At 37.8% G+C, this 23,983-nt stretch overlaps 1 protein-coding gene and 1 long non-coding RNA gene across 3 annotated transcripts; one reads left to right on the top strand and one right to left on the bottom strand.

Annotated features, from left to right (window-relative positions):
* Positions 1 to 131: 131 nt before the first annotated feature.
* On the top strand, positions 132 to 12,682 carry LOC136260647 (uncharacterized). 2 transcript variants are annotated; one of them, XM_066054468.1, is made up of 6 exons: positions 132 to 149; positions 8,092 to 8,238; positions 8,287 to 8,400; positions 9,643 to 10,141; positions 10,188 to 10,415; positions 12,329 to 12,682. In XM_066054468.1, the coding sequence occupies exons 2-6, from the start codon at positions 8,105 to 8,107 to the stop codon at positions 12,515 to 12,517; spliced, it is 1,164 nt and encodes a 387-aa protein (XP_065910540.1). In that variant the 5' UTR covers positions 132 to 149; positions 8,092 to 8,104; the 3' UTR covers positions 12,518 to 12,682. The 2 variants fall into 2 exon arrangements, with proteins under 2 accessions (XP_065910540.1, XP_065910539.1); XM_066054467.1 differs by lacking the exon at positions 132 to 149 and adding an exon at positions 4,977 to 5,137.
* A 5,414-nt stretch (positions 12,683 to 18,096) lies between these two features.
* Positions 18,097 to 18,968, bottom strand: LOC136261457 (uncharacterized). The gene is made up of 3 exons (XR_010703910.1): positions 18,653 to 18,968; positions 18,460 to 18,609; positions 18,097 to 18,371 (listed from the first exon to the last, which is right to left on the bottom strand). It is a non-coding gene; the product is annotated as an uncharacterized lncRNA (long non-coding RNA).
* Between the last annotated feature and the right edge of the window lie 5,015 nt (positions 18,969 to 23,983).

Raw genomic sequence — 23,983 nt, 5'->3', positions numbered from 1 at the left:
TGCACCAGACATTTGTGCTGAGTACATTGCTATACCAGTCAGTGATCGATCATTGTTAGTAGTACAAGACTAATGTGTTCTTTCAATGTAGCCGATGATGAACAACATTGAGAGCTGTGCTGTGGCTTATCTCTACCGTACCAGATATTGTGAGTTTGCCAAGAGGGTGGTTAATGCCACTAATGGTGAGCTGTGTGATGTTACTCGTATGATTATTGGGAATAGCTATTCAATCTGAATGAATGGTACACGTACCAAGTGCAAGTGATCTCCTTTAAAGGACAATATTATTAGTACTCTTAGCAGCTAACTCATTGACAGTATTGCTATTGTCTTATTGCCAAGTGCACATGTACACCATTGTTGTATTATTTATGTTAATCAAATAGTTTTTCCTGTGAATTAGCTATAGGCTGCTATATAAATTCCTATCATGCATGATAGATAATTATTGTATCATCCATGTAAACTGGTGACACTTGTGGCACAGCACAACACAGTCCTATTTTACTGGTGTATAGCTATGATCAGTGATGGAGGTAATGCTTTACATAACTACTTTTGTGGTAACGAAGTAATATAACGAAATATGCTGTAAAAATAGATAATATAACTCAAGTTACTTTACTTGCAAATGAAGCGCGTTACCTAAGTAATGAAGTTACTGTAACGAGTCTAATATTATGTAATATTATTACTTTAAGCAACAAAGTTACTAATCTTGTTAGTAATCCACTGAGTAACGCCTAGCCACTACGAAATAACGAAGCCTACTGAATGAAGCTTATTCACCAGCTTCTTGCTTATAACCAAGATTTGCACATTGTCCAACAATGCAATCATGTCACGTAGTTTCACACATGACAGCTTAAGGCTGTGGACACAAAGTAATATAATATGTAATATTATTATAGTCACTTTATTTTATGGGTATTATGTAACTGTAACTAAATAGTTCAGTTGCAAGTAATATGTAACTAGTTACTTTAAAAAGTAACTGTCCCAACACTGCACTGGCTATAATGATGTAAACATATTTTCTGCTTGTAGGTATATACATCAAAGTTTAAAGATGGTACCATTTTATCACAATCAACATGATATTATAGTATTGTATATCACTGAAGTACAAAGTATACGTGTCCAGTTGTGACCTTATATTGTAAACTGAACTGACAAGTAATTTAGGCCTATGCATGTAATCCAGGTGTTACAGTGTAATATTTGATTGCAGATAATTGAAGTTTAGGGATTCCAAGTAGACTACTTAAAGTCTGTGTAGCAGGGAGTCTTATATTTATAGTTAGCACCAAAACCCTTGTTTTTCATCACAACATATTTTTAAATGCGTAGGGGAACAGTCAAAGCACTGTATGGGTAGCTACTGCTATAACGTGTAGAAATATAATAGGCAAAGAACTACTTTTTCCTTGACCATTTGAATGCTGAGCACTGATCTGCTAATAATAAATTATTTCATACTTCGATATTATATGAATGAACTCTTGCTTTATCATTTACCATATCCACAGACATGTGCAAATCACAATGATTACAGATACAATAACCTCTCTGGTGTGGGTGTATTAATCAATTTGCTTTGAAGATAATCAACTGAGGGAACTAATTTAGGAAAGAAGCTGCATTGTTACTGTGCACTGTCTGATGTAACTGATACACCTCTCAGAAGTTGTTATTCTCCAGGTATAATAATTATAAATGGATTTGTCAATAGACACACTCTGGTATATAGGATGCAAATCTACACTGGGCCAAGCCTTTTACACACATATTTGAATACATTGTCTCCTCTATTAGTCTGTCCCACTGTAATCAATTGACATGTCACTGCATAGCACTCCAGAGATGTAGCTGATTTTTCCAAGGTGGTTTCCAGATTTTCCAGTACATAATAGGTGCATGCAGGGATCTGGGGTCACAGCCGAAGACTCTGAGTTTTAAAATGTTATAAAATGTTTTAAAATTTACTAGATTCGGAATTTCATGGATAGCATCAACACATGCTTGGTTCTCTTTAAGTCCTAAATGTCTTATGGCTGGTCATGATCAGGTATTGCGGTGGTTCAAATACAATCAAAATGCTCCAATTGAAATGAAGATTTAACTACTAAATTATTCTTTAAATTTCAAGTCAGTCTTACAATTAGTATTTTAATTGTATTTTATTCAATTAGAGTACCTTAGAAAATGCTCTATTAGAGTACATATGAAGAGTATCTCGATCTTTGTAATGCATATCATTGTTCACCTTGAGGAATCAATGTAAGTTTCCTATTACACTGTAGCTATGCTATCCTGCTCTGTTCCCATTTATTCTTTCTTTGTGCTGCCAAACTAAGATAGTTAGGTGTTCCTGCTGCATACAAGTTAAAATTTCAGAAAGGGGTTTCAGGAACCCTCCTAATATGCCTTTGTACTCTATCACATATACAGTCTGAGATTACATATTGTTACTGTATATTGTGGGGAAATTGCATGCATGGTCCAACATAAAAGGCTGTCACTTTTCAAATGAAAGTAAAGTACATTAATTTTTGTAGTGCACTTGTAGAAGACTAAGTCAAACATTTGCTTCATTTTGCAGTTACCTACCCAAGTGGATGGGCTACATTAACTTTGAGTACCGCACCTGTCAGCTATTGATTATTTGATATAGTCAACACTAAAGTATACAATTTCTTCATTATTGATTGACACCATCATCATCAGTAACATTGTAAACTTACACATGTCTACATACATGTTGAGGGTGACATGCACCTGGCCAGAGAGTTACATTGCATAAGCATTTTTGCAAGCCATTTTGAAGAAATTTATAATCACATATGTTAGTAGAGTGAATGTAATAGTATAATAAAACTCATCTGCAATAATTATATGTCAAGTACAAAGGATAAGTTTTGTACACACAACTAATGTATTCACAATTTCACATTAGTGTTGATCTATTTATGGCTCCCTTCAGTCTGAAAACAAATTCGTGTGGCCTACACTTTGATGAACTCAGCAGGAATATAATTAAGTTGGTTTTACTTTGGTTTGTGGGAAACTGACACGGTGTAGTTGTGAATATCATTATTAACTTGTTGTGCAAATCAAATATTCTGGCAATATAGCTAGTATCTTACCTTGAAGCAATGCATGAGATTAATGCAATATTACCCTCCTCCCAGGCAACATGCATAGGGGAATAGTGGGGGATTTGCTCTAATTTGACCTTAAAAATCACCCCACTATGCAATGCGTGGGGGCTGGGCAATTGACTACTTAATTATTTGAGTGCTTGCTGGTCTTTATAGGTTATGCCGAGAGTTATGCACCTCCTGCAGGAATAACCTTTTCTGAAAGTAGTTACAGTGTGGGGACTGGGATTTGACTAGTAATCATGTCCTCACAGGTAGGGAGTTTTTGAAAAAGTCAAGCCCACATTTTCCCCCACCCTTTCCCAGGAGGGGGGAAGTGGAGTGTAATATTGATAGGTGCACAGCCACTCGCACAACACACAGGGGGGCCCATGCACTACGTAGAAGTACTTGCATTTGTACACCCAAATTAATGGATTATCTTTACTGCTAACTGGCACGAGAGAGTAAAACAGAAGCCTTGCAATGACAAGCTAGGTCAAACATTGATCCATGATGAATTTGTCACTATCATAGAAAGGTGAATCAGTAGTAACATGGAGGTACCTGTACCATTAAATAACTATACCTTATGTGGATGTGTTGTTTACATGATTGCTGTGGACCAGACACTACATGTATGGGTAGACAAATATGAACTTCCAACATGTCCATTGGCACTATATCCGTGCCAGTGTATTAATGCAGGAAATTCCACTAACTTGTAACATATAAGATTACTTGACCAACTGTTAAGTTGGTATGGCTGCACTTATACAGGATGTGGGGAGCATGATCATATATGGTAGTTGTATGTCATTTGATATCTCAAATGCATCGGGTCACTAACAATTAAATTTGTGATAACTAGTTCTAGTTCTGTATTGTTATTATTGTGCATTAGCTATCCCATCTGACTTGTTGGAAGTTACCATATATTGCAAAATAATGCAACCGTCGCAACGGATGTCTCCAAACTTGACCTCACTTTTCAAAAAGGAATTTTTACATTTCAATTTTATTGAATCGTGGTTATGTAGTATTGTTCATGGGTGAACTAATATACTGAAGAACCATGCATTTTCTTAGCTATTTGGTATAACTGGTGTGAATCATCACTTGTTGAAATTTCTTTTAAGGTAAAATTTTCTCTTTTTTCAGGGATGTCAGCATCAGCCAAGTAGGCTGCTCTTCAGCTGTTCCCTGCATATACAATAGACAATAGCTATGTGTCCTGATGTTACAGTGGGGTGGCTGGAGCAATTGGAGTAAAGTTTCTTGCTTGTGAAACCAACATATAACTCGCCCAGAGTCAGCACATCCCGTCTAAGCCTCATCACATGTATACACATTCAGTAAGAAATGGACTGTATCTCCCCCTTACACTAGCTATTGCAGATGAACAGAGTTAAGCAGCATAGGTAGGTTACTTTTTTAATAGTGTAGTAGCAGCTTGACTATTTAACAGCTGCCAGAGTTGTATATGGTACATGCATGATTATATGAGAATAGTGGTAGATCTAAGAGCCAGAACAAGGGGAGGGGCACAGTAGTAATGGGTACTGATGCAACAAGTAATGACTGTTCTATTGGAGTACTTGACTCAGTTGACTGCTCTATTAGAGCATCTTATTGGCAAAAAACAGTACATGTCAATCAGGCTACTAGATTCAAGTTGTCCGCCGGTACCTCGTCCTAGTGATAAGGCTGACAGGTGACAAACTATTCCTAATACGGATCCGCTCGTGATTGTCGTTTTTGCGCCATCCCAGTTACGTCATTAACTGGCGCATTTTGTGGTCTCTTATGTTTAGACTCCCACTCATGTCCACTATAAATTCGGCAATTTTCGCAGCATCAGTGTAGTGTAACTGAAGCTTGAAACGAGCTGGTCAGGATCTACTGCAGCAAGACGACAGCAGCAGCATCAGCAAAGTCACTGTAGAGTAGTTGCAGAAGCTGATTTGGAGCTTGTACAAGAGAAAATATTCGCGGTAAGTAGATTTAAGGTATAGCTGGGAAGTTCCCGATGTTTCTGTGTTTGCATTTGTGTACGTGTCCAACTTAGCTAACTAACTAACTCAGCTACGAGGACACAGCAACTTCTGAAAATTAATCTTGACTGAATGTAGCAAAAAAAATCTACCCGCTAGCTATTATATAATTTAAGTCTTTGCCACACCCATGTTTGCAGTCATAGCTATAGCACGCTACCCGATATGCATGTGGCTGTGTGTGTCCCCTTACTGATTAATTGTAATCATAGCTAGCCACACTTTGTAAAATACTTTAACAATTATAGCTAGCTGCATATATTTTATCCGTTTCTTAAATGTAACAGTGATACTGTGTGGACTCACTAAATGCAGTAGTGTGATGTACAACATGTCCAAATGATGTATAGGTCTATAATGCATTAAAATTGGCTCACTGGCTGTGCTTTGATCTCAGGGTATATAGAAATTTGGTAGCTTTGTACAAGAGTGGAAACAAAAATGAAAGGTTGCTATTACGATACATTTCTGAATTTCTGGTACACAGGCTTTCGGTAGCCTTCCTGTATAACCGCTATTACCCAGCCCATCAATGAAATGCACTGCAATTATTTACTGGCAAAATGGTGAATGGAAATGGAATGCAAAATGCTGAATGAAAATGGAATGAATTGAATGATGTCAAAAGATGGATTGTTGAATGACTACTTAAGTACTTGCCTGGCTGGCACTCTTGGTCTGAATAGTTAAATTGCTAACTCCTCACATTTGCACACTTTAGCTTTCTTACACGTATTGGGATAGTTTGATAATTGTTAACATGCATGAGACAAATTGAGCGAGCACAATGAGCCGTTTACAAACAGCTGCAATGAAATTTGATATTCGTGGTGCCCAGTTCAGCTGTGGTGAACTATTACCTGTAATTATGTGATTAACTTCAAGGGTACAGCAAGTGTCCATAATATATAGAGGGAGGCTCCCTCTATATATAGTATGAACTCCTGGGTACAGTAATAATAACAATAATAATATTGTTCCTCTGCAAGTTAAAATATAATAAACTGTATACCATAGTTGGGATTTCTGAGCAATTGATGGTAATGAAGATATTTGTTGTATGCATTCATGATGGCGATGTGTAGTAACAATGAATATAACATGTTGCTCTAGGAGTCACATTCCATGCCTATACGTGGCTAATAGATTTGCAAGCTTTTTTTACATACAAAAGTTAAATTAAGATCTCAAAGTATATCTATTTCAGTGAAATGTAAATGAATATTTATTTAGCTAGTAGCTATGTGCATATGTGTGTGTTGTTATTGTGTTGTATTGTGACATATCTGTACACAAGGATCTCTATGTGACAGTGTATATACAATCAACTCAGTCATTTTGAATAAAAAATAACCCCTGTAATATTTACTAACACAATTGTCACTGGAGAGGACTAGAGAATACCTCAATAATGTGAGGTATATATCTGGTTTGTGACACATTTGATATTGGTGAGACACAGTGGCTATGGTAGTTTCACTCTAGTGCCAGTTTGACTGTATTCATTAAGAGAAGTTATGTCTGGTGTGTACATTAGTCATATAACCACTTGATGACATTGGAAACATGTTCAATTGAACAGCATCAATAGGGTTTGATGTGTACACAAATGATTGGCACCAATTAATCTCCCATAGACAATGTGTCATAATCGTCATTATCACATGCATGTTTGCAAATATGACTGGGCTCTGTTGTGAAGACATAGTTTGTACTGCTCCTAGTATATAGCTCATAATGAAAGAATCACTTTTTTAATAGTGTATAATATACGACCACTGGATTTGCATGTCTGTTCATAAACAGTATTATTAAAGTTGACAAAGTATATCTCATACATGTACCATATGGCTAGAAATTATTGAGGTACGGTACAAAATCATAGAATAACAGTTGAAATTTGTACTTTCTTAATCATGGATAAGAAAATGACTATGATGTTATCAGGTCATAAGATGATGTCATGCAGCTACTCACAAGGTGTTTGAAGCATCTGGGAAAGATTATGTTTGGCTGGTTTAATTGCAACAGTACAAGCAAATCATTATTATAATTTCATTAGAATGGAATTATAGTATAACAGTTAAAGAATTAGTAACTAGATTAATATTTCCATAGTTATTACAACAACTGACATCACTACTGACATCTGTCCATCTGTCATTGTGCCTAGTAGCAACGTAGTGTAGTGTTTTTTTTTTGTTAATCAGGTGCTGTAGGTGTACACCAAGTTTCCTGAATTTTCATGTCCAGCTGTGTGTATATGTGCATGTTTGTGTGTGTGTGTGTTGTCCTTGCATGTATTTGTGTCCGTCCACATCCATTTTACTCTGACTCTGAGGCAGTTTCTTACCAGTTTGAAGTGCACGTGTAAGATACAATAACAAGCTTGATGAGCATTTTAGCAACAGAAAAACTATCTACATTACTCACCTTGTATATGTCTCTTCCAACTGAAATGGTCATTCCCACTACTTGATGAGCTAAATATATTTCAAAATCTTTTTGTTTAAATGTCTGACATACTATTTACAGCCAATCAAAATTTTCACCATACATTTCCTATGGGGAAGCCATACAATACAGTGTCTATTACAGCCCTTTCCCGAACTTGTAATGAAGTTAAACTGTACATGTCTGTTGTTGACACCTTTGCTATCACTATTAATCATCTGGTTGGCTGAAATATTTATTCTCTTGAGAAAAAATCAACTTTTAATTTTTAGCTGTTTTTCAGGATCCAGCTCAACTTGTACATACTATAGTTAGTTAAAAGTGGTAACTAACGCCCCCAGTAAATACTGTAATCATGAGTTCTCACCTTGAAACTTTATATTTCCACATTATTACTGTACAAACATTAATTAATATGTTTATGTGTATTGTTTATAAAGGAAGTTGTGAGCAATGATGCTGAGGTCGGTAGTGTTGAGCATTTTCTTTGCCACTTGCTTGGCTGGTGATGAGAACAACATTGGTGGTGAAAATTACATCCCGTGCAGATACTGTCATGTTCCTAAAGATCAGTTTCCTGATGAAGGGTAAACCATGTTGAGTAAGTAATAATGTTGTGAATTTGTTTGCTGTAGGAGGATGGCATGTTTTACAGTGAAAAGAACCAACAAGATAATACAAAGAAAAATCAGGGAGTGCAAGGCTATTTGTGAAAAAGATGATTTAAATCCGAGTCAGTGTTCTTATGTGTAAGTTCCATAGTTAATGAGAAAACTAATTATCAGATGAAACACAAGTTTGGATTGTAATATTGGCATAGTGGTCTTAAACCATCATGTTTTGTATGATCAGGTTTCTAATGAGGAACAAAGTGAAAAAGCAACAGTGATAATAGCTGTCGGTTGCTAGTGTGGCACTGCACAATAACCTTACATGCCCTTCAGTGACAGAGATGAAAGATACTCAAACTCTGTAATGGCAACTAGTGCAATAAAAATTAAATGATGTTGGGTTCCAGGGATAAAAAGAGAGATAATGGTACAGTAGCTATGAGAGAAGAATCCCTAGCTACTTGGCCATGTAGTAATACCTGCTTTGGCATTACTCCTACAATACCAAGTAGGGATTTTCCCACATTCCTGCAATGCCAAGTATTTCCCTCATTGCTATACCATCATCTCTGGTTACATCAATTTTTATCACTGGAACCCTACTTCATTTTTAAAGTAATACTAGTTTGTGTTAATTTTTTGTTAGAGCATAGCAATGAAATACATGTGTGTGACTGTTACAGACTGCTTCTCTTTTCTTTAGTGCTGGGGCAGAGAAAAAAGTGCAGCTTAGCTGCTCCTGATATTGCAGTCCATTAAGTGCCTCAAATAGTTTTGTGGTGTCAAAATACACTCCTTCAAGGAAAGTGTCAATACAGAAAAGTAATGCCTTGGTTTGGTTTCCATGAAGAAGAACGATCATTCACTTGAAGATAAAAGGAATGGCAAATCGCAGAAGGCAGACATTCATCTGAACTACAAAAGGCACATCCCACCATTGAGTTTATTGCTGTGATATAAAATGGTGGCTGTGCATTCCTTCGCTTGGCCTCTAGCCTTCAAACTGAGGCAGACAGGCAGACAGACAATGGCAGGTAGGCAGGTAGGCTGGCAGGCAAAATTTCAAGATATGGCTTTTTTTAAAAATTCAATATCCGGACACCTGTAAGTGTTTTTGCTGTAATTGATGCTGAATGGTGTAAGACTATTTCACAAAGGTGATTTCATTGCATATGATATTTCCATAATGGTTTTTAGATGCAGCTTTTTTTAGCAGAACTAGTCACTACCCTACTAAACAGTATGATTATACTGTTTGATACCTGGGTTTTTGTATTAACACTTTCTTCAGTTGAGAAAAGGGCATTCAGAAACTTTTCAGCTAGATACACATCTTAAGTGTGAATTGTAGTTATAGTTTGTACTGTATGTTTGGTTTAGGGAGAAATGTACCACTCGAAAGGCAAATGTTTCGATTTCAGACTGTAAACTAGTATCACGCACCCCAGATAAAGAGATTATCCAGCGTACAGAACAGTTTGGTACTATTTATCAGATCAATTCCCCAAACTACTTTGGATACAGACAATATCCCAACAACATTTTTTGTGTGTGGAACATTGCCAATGAAGGTCTGGTCACTTATCGTGTAGTTGACCAGATGCTGCAGAATACTACTGACTGTGAGGATGAGGTTTGTAAGTGCCCTGACCATATGAAGATTACAATGGGAGGAAATGAAATGACACTATGTGGTAGTAAAAGGCCTGACATAAGTAACCAGATGTCGTCTGATGGACTACAAGTCAAGTTCTGCTCAGACAATGCTGTTAATTCAAGGGGAATTCTAGTAATGGCATACCGTCATAAAGAAAATGAAGTTACTGAGATTCCTACATTAACCCCATTTGACGATGGAAACAGTAAGAAGAAAAGACAGGTTAGTACTGTGTTGAAATGAATAGCAACTCCATAGTGTGCTCCAGGCACCCGAAACTTGTGAAGACATGGAGGAGAGAATGGATGAGATGTCAACTGAAATGGGTCGTATGGGATGTCAGTACGAGTACACGATGCGTATGTCACAACCTGGTAGTGACTGTCCTGATGATAGCACCATCATAAGTCTGGTCAACTATCATGACTACATGATGACTGGGTTTGAACAGACCATGGACATGTGTGATGGAATGGAAGTGATGTCCAGCAGAATGGTATGTGTAACCTTATATGTAATGCATTGTGTCTGTTATGTGCAATGATTGTGTATATAAATACCCATAACCAGTACATGAGATTGTACAGCATACAGTGCAGATCACAGTGGTACATGTATTTGGTTTATTGCTGAGCCTTATCAATGACTGCTCAACCTTAAAGTGATCTTGTCAAGTAGGCTCATTAATGCTGGTAGTAGGACTAATGGTCCTTGGATACAACCTCCATCCTAGGATGGTGGTGGGGTTTGGTAAATGTACAGGTTCCCAGAGTCCCACTGCAGCACTTCCAGTATTCACAAAGGCCTTTCTACTGGTATAATACTGTAAACCCAAGTACCACACTGGTTTCATTTACCTGGCTTGGAGGATTGCTACAGTAAGACCCTATTGGGATCCTGTACTGTCACATTCCACAAGGGAATGTGTGGTCAACTTTAAAGGTCTTACCAGGAAAATATACATGTTATCACTGTGGTTAATGCGTTTACACTGATCATACCTGTACGCACATGTACTAAAACAAAATGTATGCGTACCCACCTTCATTATTTACGTATATTGTTAGGATAATCTTGGGTTCACATAACATTCGAATGATCAAGGTCCCACTGTATCTATATACCCTGTATATTTGGCATAATTCATATGTGCTGCATGCTGTTAAATACTATTTTGATAAAACATTTCAGAGTACAGAGTGTAAAGCTACCTCGATCTGGTGAAATGAGAGGTGGGTGGGCAGATTACAAGCTGTCTTCACTCCAGGCCACTGCTATGACATGTGGTGCTACTTATCACATGACAAGTGCACACATGTGTGAACATGATGTAATTGCAATTAGCAACACTGACTCACTCAACGCTACTGTTTAACTGCAGCCCTACCCACATTAACTTGATTTAAGGTCTTAAATTGTACTTCATGAAGGCCACCTCAACGTTGAGTCCAATGTTTTGTAATAAGAGTGGCTTTAGCAGCAAGGTTACAAATTTACTATGACTAGTCCATTCTCTGTACTAAGACATTGAATGATTCACACTAGTTTGATGTGTGCAGACCACTTGTGATGAACTTAAATTTTTTTAGTCAGTGAAAATCTCAAAAAAAAACTCACGCAGCAGAAAATGTAGCTGTTGCAAATTTAGCATGTACATGTAGAACTGCCTGCCATCACAACATATCATAATGAAACCTCATTAGTAATATACACTGGATAGTCTTAATTAACATGCCGATTTGTAGAGGCCTCCAATCTACCACTTCTAAACTGCTATAACTTACACACCATACCATATAATTCTATAAAACTATATATAAATTCAGGCCAAGATCAATTTATAACTCATGAAAATATGTACATTTTACTAGCATTAATTTTTATTGTTACAAATTCACCTAAAATCAAAGTGAATCAGTCAAACTAACCGTAAAATTGTCACTCAACACCTTTGTGCGTATTGAGCACCTCTAAAAATAAATATTGTGTTGCTGCTTTTAAAGACATTAATAGCCTTTTAAACAGTTTTTAAGACTTCACAACCATCTGCAAAAGCCAAAATCAACACTGAAATACTACTACAACTTAGCCTGTTTGTGCCCCTTCCCTTGCCAACTGCTGGATCCGCCCTGCAATTTACTCGCTATAGAACAAAGAAGTCAATTATATCAAGTTGCTGTTTACACAAGAGCAACCGCAAAGCCATTATATAACTTTAAAGTGCAAAAATCGGCCTAAGTGAAACCAAACGTGAAATTTCACTACTTTACAGGCTAGAACTGTTTATAATAAACATCACTAACCTGTTTACAGTTGAAGCAATGATCATCAAGTCTGATTTTCCAGCACTTGAGCAAGTGCGCATGCGTATAGAGACACAAGGTCACTGTTTCATGTTGTCCCTTCTAGCCAATGATGAACAACATTGAGAGCTGTGCTGTGGATTACCTCTACCGTACCAGAGATTGTAAGTTTGCCAAGAGGGTAGTTAATGCCACTAATGGAGAGCTAAGTGATGTTGCTCATATGATTGTTGGGAATAACTTCCCGATCCGTGCGCCAAGGTGGATGGATATACCACGCAAAAAGTGCAAGTGATCTCCTTTACAGTGATCACTATGAACAATGTTATTAGTACTCTTAGTAACTGTTTACCTCAAACTCATTGACAGTACTGCCATTGTGTGTGCTATCTTATTACCAAGTGCACATGTACACCATTGTGTTATATTTATTTGTGTTATCAAATAGTTATCCTGTGAATTGGGCTACTACAGTATCTATACATTTATGATTATTGTTCTGTTCTTGTGCAATAATTGTTATATCATCCATGTGAACTGGTGACACTTGTGGCACAACACCAACATTGCTATTTTACTCTAGAAAATTAGCATATAGTGCAGGTAATGATTTGATTGCAGATAACATATGTGACCGGATTTGTGAAAAGGTACCCTTTTCACACACAAAATTTGACCCATTTGTGGATTTTACGACTTCATAACGTTTTGACCATTGTATAAAGTCATCTGCAATTTTCTATGAGTGTAGCTACAGTATCTGGCTGCATTTTGATGCAAATTGCAACTTAATCAGTGTAAGAAGTCAACAGCTATGACATTTTGTTTGCTGGTATGTAAAATGTGTGGAAAAGGTGCAAATCTGGTCACATATTATGTAGAAATATAATAGGCAGATAACTACTTTTTTTTATTTGAATACTATGCACTGATCTCTACTAATTCCATATTGTGATGTTGAACTTTTGCTTTATACTTATTTTCTCATCACAGACCTCATTCATACATTTGTGCAAAACGATGTATGTAGTTATATGCAATAACTTTTCTGGTGTGCATGTGTTAATCAATTTTCTTAGAAGATAATGGAGGACCGGTTTAGGAAAGAAGCTGTGTCATTAGTATGCACTGTCTGATATAACTGATACACCTCTTGGGGCTTGTTCCCCAGGTATTTTGGTGGATTTGTCAGTATGACACAATCCGGGAGAATTAAAACCTACACTGGACTAAAGTCTCATACTATAAAATACACATAACATTGTCTCCTCTGTTTCTGTCCCACTGCATACAGTTGACAACATGTTGCTGTCCAGAGGTGTAGCTATCCAGGATTTTTCCAAGGTGGTTTCCAGTTTTGTCAGTATGTTATAGGTACAGGGCTCTGGGGGCAGCCCCAGCTGCTGATAAATTTTGAAAATTAAAACAAGGCAAAATTTAGCTACTAGATTCATAATTTCATGAACAGCATCGACTATGTTTAATACTGTCATGCTTAGATCTAAATGTCAGTTATGGTTTATGGCACTGGTCATACAGGGATTCAATTACAATGAAAAACTCAAAATCCAATTAGCTACTAAACCATTAGTCTTATATTAACAACACCCATTATGTAGTTTTATTAGAGTACTTTGATTGCTTTATTAGATTACATATGAGGATATGCGGAATGAGTATCTCACTTCTAAGAATCAATGTAAGTTCCTATTACACTGTAGCTATGCTATCCTGCTCTGTTCCCATTTATTCTTTCTTTGTACTGCCAAACTAAGATAGTTCAATGTTCCTGCCGTGACAAGCCTATACAAATTAAAATTTCAAAAAAGGGGTTTCCGAAACCCTCCCCAAATATATATGCCCCCCATACTCTACCACATATACAGTCTAAGAGATTATGTATTACATATTGTTACTGCATGTATCTATATTGTGGGGAAATTGATCCAATATAAAAGGCCGTCACTTTTCAAATGAAAGTAAAGTGTATTTTGTGACACATTTGTAGAAGACTAATTGCTTTACTTAGCAGTTACCTGCCCAAGTGGATGGGCTACATTAACTTTGAGGACTGCACCTGCCAGCTATTGGTTTATTTGGTGTAGTCAACGCTGAAACGTCACTATACAATTTCCATCACTGCTATCATTATCAGTAACATTGTAAACTTACACATGTCAACATACATGCTCAGGGTGACATGCACATTGCAAATAAATCACATTGCAAAAGCATTTTTGCAAGCCATTTTGAATAAATTTAGAATCACATATGTTAGTAGAGTGAATGTAATAGCCTGAGTATAATAAAAATTGTCTGCAAGGATAAATAAGATGCATTCACACTAGTGCTGATCCATTTATGGCTCCCTTCAGTCAAAAACAAAAACAAATTCATGTGGCTTACACTCAATTAAAATATAATGAACGAGCAGGAATATAATTAAGATGGTTTTACTTCAGTTTGCGTTGGCTTGTGGGAAACTGACACAGTGCAGTTGTAAATATCGTTATTAAAATGTTGTACAAATCAAATATTCTGGCAGTATAGCTAGCACCTTACCTCGAAACATGCTGCACCTATCAAATTACCCCCCTCCTAGGCATACATTAGGGAATTTGCTCCAATTTGACCTTTAAAATCACCCCACCATGCAGTGGGGGTTGGATGTTTGACTACGTAAGTATTTTAGTGCTTGCTTGTCTTTATAAGTTATGCCAGGCCGCGGTTTAAGCATCTCATACAAGAGTAGTGGGAATTTGACCAGTCGTCGTGTCCTCATAGTTGGGGAATTTTTAAACCCACACTTTCCCCACCGTTGCCCAGTAGGGGGGAAGTGGGTGATAATATTGATAGGTACATAACCACTTGCGCAACACACAGGGAGGCCTACTACATATGCATTATAGTTTATTACTGCTAACTGGCACAGGAAAGTAACACAGAAGTTTTGCAATGGTCAAACATTGATTCACGATAAAATTTGTCACTATCAAAGAGAGGTTAATCAGTGGTAACATGGAGGTGTACCATCAGATTCTTAATAGCTGTATTACCTCATGTGGATATGTTGTTTACATGACTGCTGTGAACCAGACACTACTACTTGTATGGGTAGACAAATATGAACTTAATATATCCATTGTCATGGCTGCACTTATACAGGATGTGGCCAGCATGACCATATATGGTAGTTGTATGTCATTTGATATCTCAAATACATCAGGTCACTAACAATTAATTTTGTGATAACTAGTTCTAGTTCTGTATTGTTATTATTGTGCATTAGCTATCCCATCTGACTTGTTGGAAGTTACCATATATTTCAAAATAATGCATGGTTGTTTGCCTGACTTAAAGGGATTTTTGGTATTTTGTCTTTATTGAATCATGGTTGTGTAGTATTGTCAATAATTTTTTGTGATGTACTGACAATCCATGCATTTTCCTAGCTATTTGGTATCATTGGTATAGTTGTGAATCATCATTATTATAGTTGAAGATCTCTTTTAAGGTATAATATTCTCTTTCAAAAGGGGATTCTTGCTTCATCTTTATTGAATACCATTTGCAGTTGTGTAGTATGGTCCATGGGTTAACTGATACACCAATAAGCCATTCGTTTTCTTAGCCATTTGATATCATTGGTAGATATGAATCATCACTTATTGAAAATTTCTTAAAGGTAAAATTTTGTGATGTCAGTATCAGTCAAGCAAGAGTAGGTTGCTCTTCAGCTGTGCCCTGTATACAATAGACAATAGTTATGTGTCCAGCAGCGGCGGAGGAAGTAGTTGATATGAGGGGGGGCTGGGCTAACCCAGACTTATTTCTATAGTTTGGTAAGGTGAGACCAAAAAAAAAAAAAAAAAAAGGTCGCAACCAACTGACAAGAGCTTTTCACCTCACCAGCTACCATTTCTAGCTGATAAACTACATAAAAATCCTTTCATAGCTCGCTACACACTGACTACTTTATTAGAGTGACTGCTCTATTAGAGTATCTCGATCTTTATCACGGTTTTCAGCCCCACTCCAAGAAAGATAATTTCGGTTTGATATCATTCTGAGGGGGGGCTTTAGCCCCCTAGCCCCCCCCTTTCCGCCGCCTATGGACTGTCCAGATATTACAGCTGGGTGGCTAGAGCAATTGGAGTAAAGTTTCTTGCTTATGAAACCAACACAGAACTCACCCAGAGACAACAAGTCCCACCTAAACTTCATCACATGTACATTCAGTAAAAAATAGAGTGAATCAGCATAGACAAGTTCCTTCTTTAAAACAAAACATGGTAGCAGCAACTAGCTATATATGTATAGCTAGCAGCTATTAGACTTTACATTTAAAGAACTTGCAGTTACATGCATGATTATGAATAGGGGCATATCAGCATCCAGAACAAGGGGAGGGACACAGTGGTTATGGGTACTAATCCAACAAGTAATGGCTGTTCTATTGGAGTGCTTGACTGTTCTATTAGAGTGTCTTGTTTATTCGTAAACAGTCTGTGCAGTGGCATATCTAGACTTTCCCTATTGGTAGGGCACAGCTAGGGCCTCAGCTAGGACAATGTATATGCTGCTGAAAGCAGAGGCATCCCCCACCCAGAAAATTTTGAATTTCAACAGCTGCAAAATGGCATCTGAGGCCATAAAAATATGCTTTTAGATTTATGAAGTATAGTTTATATATTTAACCTGTTCAAATTGTACAGTAACACAAACAACATTAGGGAAACACCCTCGTGCAGGCCTAGTCTTTCCCTTCCAATTCAAGTTGGATGAATTAGATAGCTAGCTATACTAGCTACATATTAGGCCACTCCAAATAAATTCTCTGTTTCCCGTCCACCACCCGCATCTGGTTACTGTCAGTTCTGAATATTCCATTATTCCGTATTCTTCCATTATTTCCGGTTATTCTTGCATTCTGTACAGGCTCAGTAATAGCTATCTTTTAACAGTGTCAGCTAACATGTCAGCAGTGCTATCAAGTCGGCACAAATTCACGTGTGTTATTTTTGCAAATTAAAAGGAAGGAACAAGCAGCTTTTTATGGTTGTGCCAGGCAAATAATGGCTTGAAAAGCTGCTAATCTTATAATGAAATAATGGAAATGAACCGTCCGCCTGCATGCAAATATGCCCGAGTCCAGGACGGGAAACAGAGAATTTATTTGGAGTGGCCTTAACAAGACAACACTATACACCTTGTACATGGTGAAACGCTACAAGGATCTATAGATATGATGATTACAAACTACAAGAACACTAGGAAGACACGTCCTTAATATCACCAACAGCAGCTAGTTTAATCACGTGCTTAATTGGTGGGCGTTAATTAGAATCATCGTAATTATTGACTTCGTGACAGCTCGAATAATTTGGTGAGTAATTTAGTATAGAATCAAGACTCACGGTAGTGAGGCGCGCGGCCAAGAAACTACGAAGCGCACGCCCAATTAAAAGACGCGGCCACTACTGCAGGGGCGTAGCTACACCCGGGGCCTGCACGGGCACAGTCCCGGGAAATCATTGCTGGTGCCCAGGTAGCAAGCCTGATGATAGCGGCTCCCGCCTGGGCGCGCCCGTAATTACTACACACCAAAAAATACGCACTCACCATCTTTTTGTAGCGATTTGTAATACTTTCCATAATAGTATCAAAAATCGCGTATACTTGAATTTGTCAAGATTCCTCCGTCAATTTTCTATGTAATGCCCAACATCACGTGATAACATTTTAAGATTTGAGCGCGGGTTGAGAGTTAAACATGTGCTGCAATTTGGTGAGCCCATTCAGTGGACAACACTACTCAGATATAAAGCAGTTAGATGGTAGTGGTGCAGATTGATGAAAGACGGACAACAGCCAATTCCCAGCAGGGGCGTAGCTAGCCAGAAGGTGATGGAGGGGCAGGCATGCCCCCACGAAATGCTCAAAATCATTCATGATTGCAAAAAAGGCTAATGACCCAATGGTGGGCTAGCCAACATACGGTGTTATATTATTACAGCTTAAATAACTAGCTATACGTAACTATTTCAGTACTGACTGCTTCCAATCGAGGTAGCTATATTCGTCGAGCATCATCGCACGTGCCACAACTGTACTCCAACAAATTCATCCACAGTCCGGTAGAGCTAATACTTTAGTGCAAAAAGAAGTTACTTTACGTTAGCCACAGCCTGTGCTGCAGTCCTAGCACACTGCTGACAGGATGACGTATTCACTCACTTCACTCGGCGAAATTCATATGCCATGTATTGCACGAAATCCCACTTGTCTTGCTAGCAGAACTTGTAAGCTTGACTCATCCACCTGGCTGACTGACAAAGTAAAAACAGACTGCACTGCCGTACGTACAAAGGTCCAGTGTGATCGACTCTAAAATAAACTTGGTACATTTATTTAGCTAACACTTTATCACCTCGTAGGCAGCAGGTTCGTAGCGTCATCTGGTCTCCTTTGTCACTTGTGAGTTGTGACTCCTGCCGCGGAGAAGCGGGTCACTCTATTTAGATTTAAAAATGTTCTATCACGCGAGTAATCTAGGCTAAATATAGAAGTATGTCTCTAATATTTTCGTTCGATGGATTCACGAGCGAGTTGAATGTTGTGTGTGCGCATTCACTAGCAACCCCTGGTGATACCGCGTAGTAGTGTACATAATTTAGTCATTTGCGTGTCAGTTTAATACTGGTAAACATGTGACGAAGGTTGTAAAAAAATCATTTAGTGATGGGGGGGCAAATGCCCCCCCTTGCCCCCCCTTAGCTACGCCTCTGATTCCCAGTCGGTTGTGGTGTCCGTCATACTGGAGGCAGGACTCAAGAGGATCCCGGCGCAGCATTGTTTAAGCTTGTTATGCAAAAGCGCTCAGTGTGTGCAAGTCGAGTCATCGCGGGTGCAAGTAGAGAAGACAGAAGAGTGGAAAAGGAGTCAATGCTGGAGCTGGAGTTGTCACTGGTGAAGTATTATGATGCTTAGCTATAAAGCGCTGTATCAGGCAGACGGAGGAGTGAAAAATAAGTCAGATATTGGGTTGGAGGCTAAGTTAATCCAGCATTGTTTAGTTTTAGCTTCTATATTATTCATGCAGTAGTATCTTAGTCTAATAAGCTGCACAAACAGCAGTGTATCATAGTAACTAGCTAGGAGGCACATGTATATATTAGTAGTACACTTTTAAACAGTTTTTGGAAGCAAGTGTAATAAAGAGTCCATAGAGATGGGCTTGCGTTTCTTGCTAAATAGTTTGCATGGGGACAGTCGGACCTTGTGCCCGGACAACCCTGAAAGTGAGCTACGCCCCTGCACTACTGTGAGTTATTTATGTGTAGGGTCGGTTTTGCAATATTAGTCCTAGATTATGCAACATCTTAATGGATTTGTATTGCGTTATGTAATTAGAAAATCTTTAGTCATTTTCTTGCGACTGCTAAAATATAGCCGTATTTAGACATATTTCTCTACCTTGTGTTACACGTACACTGTAAATTGATGGTATGACTCCTGCGGTCACATAGTATGATGATCACACTAAGCGACCGCAGGAGTCATACCATCAGTATGAACTTCACTTTTGAATTTACAGTGTATCATCATGTTATACCAGTCATCTTACCTGTGTTTGTACTGGCCATCTAGGCCTGACATAATGATCTAATTCTACACGTATTTTCTCCATTCAAACCTGTAATCTATCCCTACAATAACTTTTAAAGACATGATGTGGACACAAGCCCTAATGCCTGACAAACAAATTGTAAAAGCGTGCAGACCGTAAGTTCCCTAGGGAAGGCGTTTTGAGCAGAAATCTTTTAGAGTCCATTTAGTGCCACGACCTATGCGAGCGTTTATAATCAACAGATGTCGTGAAAGCGTGAAGAACGTACAGACACTAGGGAAGGCATATAAATCATTAGTCAATGCTCCATTTAGTACCATGCATCACTTATGATACAAGAAATATTTTGCAAGTTGTGTGGGATGACCAAAACTCATGTTCAGTCACGAACCAGATTCCAGACAAAACTTTGTTGTCCTACATTACATACATAATGAAAGCCACTACACAAGCTCCACCTTAAACTGATGGTGCTTTGTGGAAGTGTGAACTGCCGTGACAGAACAAATGAGGCAATTCTAATTGTGGATAAGATGGCTGCAAAATTCATGAAAATTTCTTGCAGTAGAGTAAACATATAACACAAAAAAATTTTATAAACATCAGTTTAACACCAAACGATTATTTCTTGGATATCTGCATGATGACATTAAGTGAGCCCTGTAAAAGAACAAGGAGGCACTGAATTAAAGATTTTAAAAGTTATATTCAAGACCATAAGTGAATCTGGTGTACCAGTGGCAGATACAGGAGAGTTGCAATGGTTTCAGCTGAATCCCCCTCTAGAAATTGCGAGCGCCCCAAATTTATTGACAAGTCATCGTGTGGGTGTAAAATGAAAAACTTTATACTTTAGCCTTTGAAATCACAATTATGACATTCTACAGTAGGTTGTGACCTTTTTTTTTTGGTCTTTGACTTACAGCTAGGCTGAAGTTGAGTGGAATCTGAAACCCCCTCTGAAAATTTCTAGATCTGCCACTGTACCAGAGGTAACGTAAATGTGTTTTGGTGCCTAAGTACATAAACATGAACACAAGGAGACCTGTCAAACAACAAGTGGCCACCAAACAGAATGTAAAACATGGTAAATTTATTTCTTAGCTATACAACAGGAAATTCAGGATTGCAATTGTATCGATTCCCACTTTTAAGCTAAGTGAATACCTGATAATATTGTTTAACCCATTTTACAACCAATACCTGATCTTAAGTTACACTAGTGCATAAAAGTACAACTTATAAAGCAATTGCTGTGAGCTTGTGCACATACCTTAAGCCAAAGCTGCTAATCAGACAACTGGCCAATTATCACTAGGGCTGGGTGTGTGGTCACCACTAAACACAACTTGCTTGGTAATCTGACAACACAAGAGACTAGTCCTGTAAAACAACGAGCAAGCATTTTTGCCTGGTCAAACGTGACTTACCATGACTACATCCGGCTGCTAGTACGTGAACTGCTATGACCAGATGGCCTGCAAAACCGACGGTGTTACTAATACATAGAATACACCAAAAAATCTGGGTACTAGAAAAACATTAATACTATACGCACAACACATAAACTTACCTGGGTATTAGTTTGTTACCATCATATGAGATAGTACAATATCAACTAATTATGTAGAAATTCATGACACCTTTTGACGTCACAATATTGAGCACTACAAAAAGAACACACAATATAATTCCTCGAGCTCTGTATGTAAACTGATATGAAATTCACAATACCAATAAAGGTCCTACCTGGTCCAGAGTTGAGTATTACAACCACATCCACTGTTAGTGGGTGAATTACTATGACTAGATTGCCTGTAAAAACAGATAGGTGAGCATTAAATGCAATGCACTTAAATTTGTTACTTTTTACACAAAATAAACATTTGGGGATTTTATTCATTTAAACAGTTGACATTGTCACACAGAGACCTGAATAGACAGGCATAGAAGTAACAAATTTAGAAGTTTGCGGACATTTGCTATACTTTTGTTCATGGCAAAAATGCCAGCATGTCCAATACATTTCAATTGAAAAATCATTAAAAATTAAATTAATTATCGTGTACCGCCTACCTCGAGTCTGTTTAATAACTTTCCGAATTTGATACATGTAGAGAAACTCTCTGCGTGTACAATGATGCCAAAAGAAGTCCAATTCATGGAAATTTTGACTCGTCAAAATGGCCTAAGCTGACCGGGTGTAGCAAATTTCCCCATACATTTTGTATTAAGTGTTTTGGGGTCATGCAATAAAAGGCGTAATAATCCACGACACATGATAGATTCCGAACCAGATTTGGAAATAGCAGTGAATAGTGATTAAGATGAGCTATAGCAGAAGGAAATCAGGAAATTTAAGCTCATCATTTTAAGGTTGAAAAGCACTTACTTTTTCTATGGTGAATTGAATGCCGGATATTTGGAAAAGAACGCTCTGATCTATTTTGATGTCTTGACAGCCATTATTAACCTTCACTACATTAGTGTTACAATGAAACAAAAGCACATACTGTGAATTAGTTCTGCAGGTTAGTTTGTGAAAATTACAGTGTTCCGTGATTAAGCAAAATAATGTCCATGCCATGCAGCAAACTTCTTCACATGTTTCACTGTACACAAATTCAGTAATTTAGACCAGAACATGTGAATGGTATACTTTTTCATACAAACATTGATATCTGACATAGATTCGCTTACTGACTTTTCACCTGCAGCCAAAGTTCCAAGACTTCTGATGATGATGTAAGTGGCAAATGATAAGATAGCCATGGTTTTTTGGTAATCAGTTCATACACCTTGTCAACAATCTCACCATGAAATAATACGAGCTAGTGAAGCTACTAGGAGTTTTCGCCTGGTGGGTCTTTAAAATACTGTAAATGCAGATAATCAGTGTGTGTCGATGTTGATCTAATCCTTGATCTAATCAGTTTCGTTAACCTCCACTACAGACTCTTATTCTTTCATACTTCAGCAATGGTGTACGGCCTCTGCATTAAAGTACACCTCACCATGAAATGAAATCCAGTTACAATAAGACTTAATGTTGATTATTCAGTCTCATTACTTCTCTCTCACTGTCCTTGGACTGCCATTTTAAACAACATTAGTTCAATTTTAATTAAAACCGCGCATCACATGTGTCCACTTGGGGTGTTGCAGGGACATTTCAATGGACTTCCCCTATAGATTATGTGATAATTGTCAGTCTTGTGTGGTACTTGTCCTTAGTCATGGCTCATGTACGTATGTACTATAGCCTAGCTATAGGATTGTTTGTGTGCTGCTAATTTTTTGTGTGGTGATGCATATGGTCACATAGAACGCATGATGGTAGGGCCGAAATGCCCGCCCCTATGGCTAGCTATGCCTATGGCATTAACTAGCTTTTTCTATAGCTACTCTATTATGTTGCTGATACATCAAGGGCACCAGAGTAAGGTGAAAGTGGTAGCTAAGGCTAAGTCAACTGGTCTATATAGTCTGGGCCTCTGGGGCATACTCCCTCAGAAAATGTTAGCTAAGTATACTGCAACTTTTAGTCCTTCAGTGACCAAATTTGCTTCATCAAGTTTGAAAGTTTGTTTAATTCAGGCTTGGATCTCAATGCACTAGTTGTATCTACTGTACCGGCTCTGATGCCCTATATATACATTGTTCAAAGATAGTTAGAGTCCCACATTAAAATGAACTCTTGTTATATACTTGCATGGACTCTTGATAATAATGACTGTATTTAGCTTTCAGGTTGCATATGCAAGGTATTCTTTCATTTGCCCGTATATGCACTATGAGGCCTGGAAAATGTAAGGCTCTAGCTCCACACTAAGAATCAAGTTATAGAATGTTCAGCACAATAATAAGATAATTGTCAGAGCAGAGTTCATGCATGATTATTGTATCAGCAAAGAGTTTTGAATATTAATTGAGATATTTATTTAAGTGCATTTTGACTGTTCCTCCTATAATTATTGTTCAATTATCTGATACCTTGTTGGTTTCCCTCCATCCTCTTTACTGATCCCTCTTTATTGATTCTATATGACTAGAAAATCTGTAGCTACACCTTGTCAATCCAGTTACAACAATTGATTTAAATATGATGATGATGCAGTTATTGAGATGAGG

The sequence above is a fragment of the Dysidea avara genome, chromosome 7 (genome assembly GCF_963678975.1).
Source record: "Dysidea avara chromosome 7, odDysAvar1.4, whole genome shotgun sequence".
Taxonomy (NCBI): domain Eukaryota; kingdom Metazoa; phylum Porifera; class Demospongiae; order Dictyoceratida; family Dysideidae; genus Dysidea; species Dysidea avara.
The sequence above is the reverse complement of the archived record's forward strand: the minus strand, read 5'-3'. Positions and strand labels throughout refer to the sequence as shown.

What these genes read in the sequence shown, in the direction of transcription:
- LOC136260647 (XM_066054468.1), top strand. Translation starts at nt 8,105, where the DNA reads ATGATGCTGAGGTCGGTAGTGTTGAGCATTTTCTTTGCCACTTGCTTG. An exon ending in GATCAGTTTCCTGATGAAGG is followed by an intron (nt 8,239 to 8,286) that starts GTAAACCATGTT and finishes TGTTTGCTGTAG; the next exon opens with GAGGATGGCATGTTTTACAG. An exon ending in ACAGTAAGAAGAAAAGACAG is followed by an intron (nt 10,142 to 10,187) that starts GTTAGTACTGTG and finishes AGTGTGCTCCAG; the next exon opens with GCACCCGAAACTTGTGAAGA.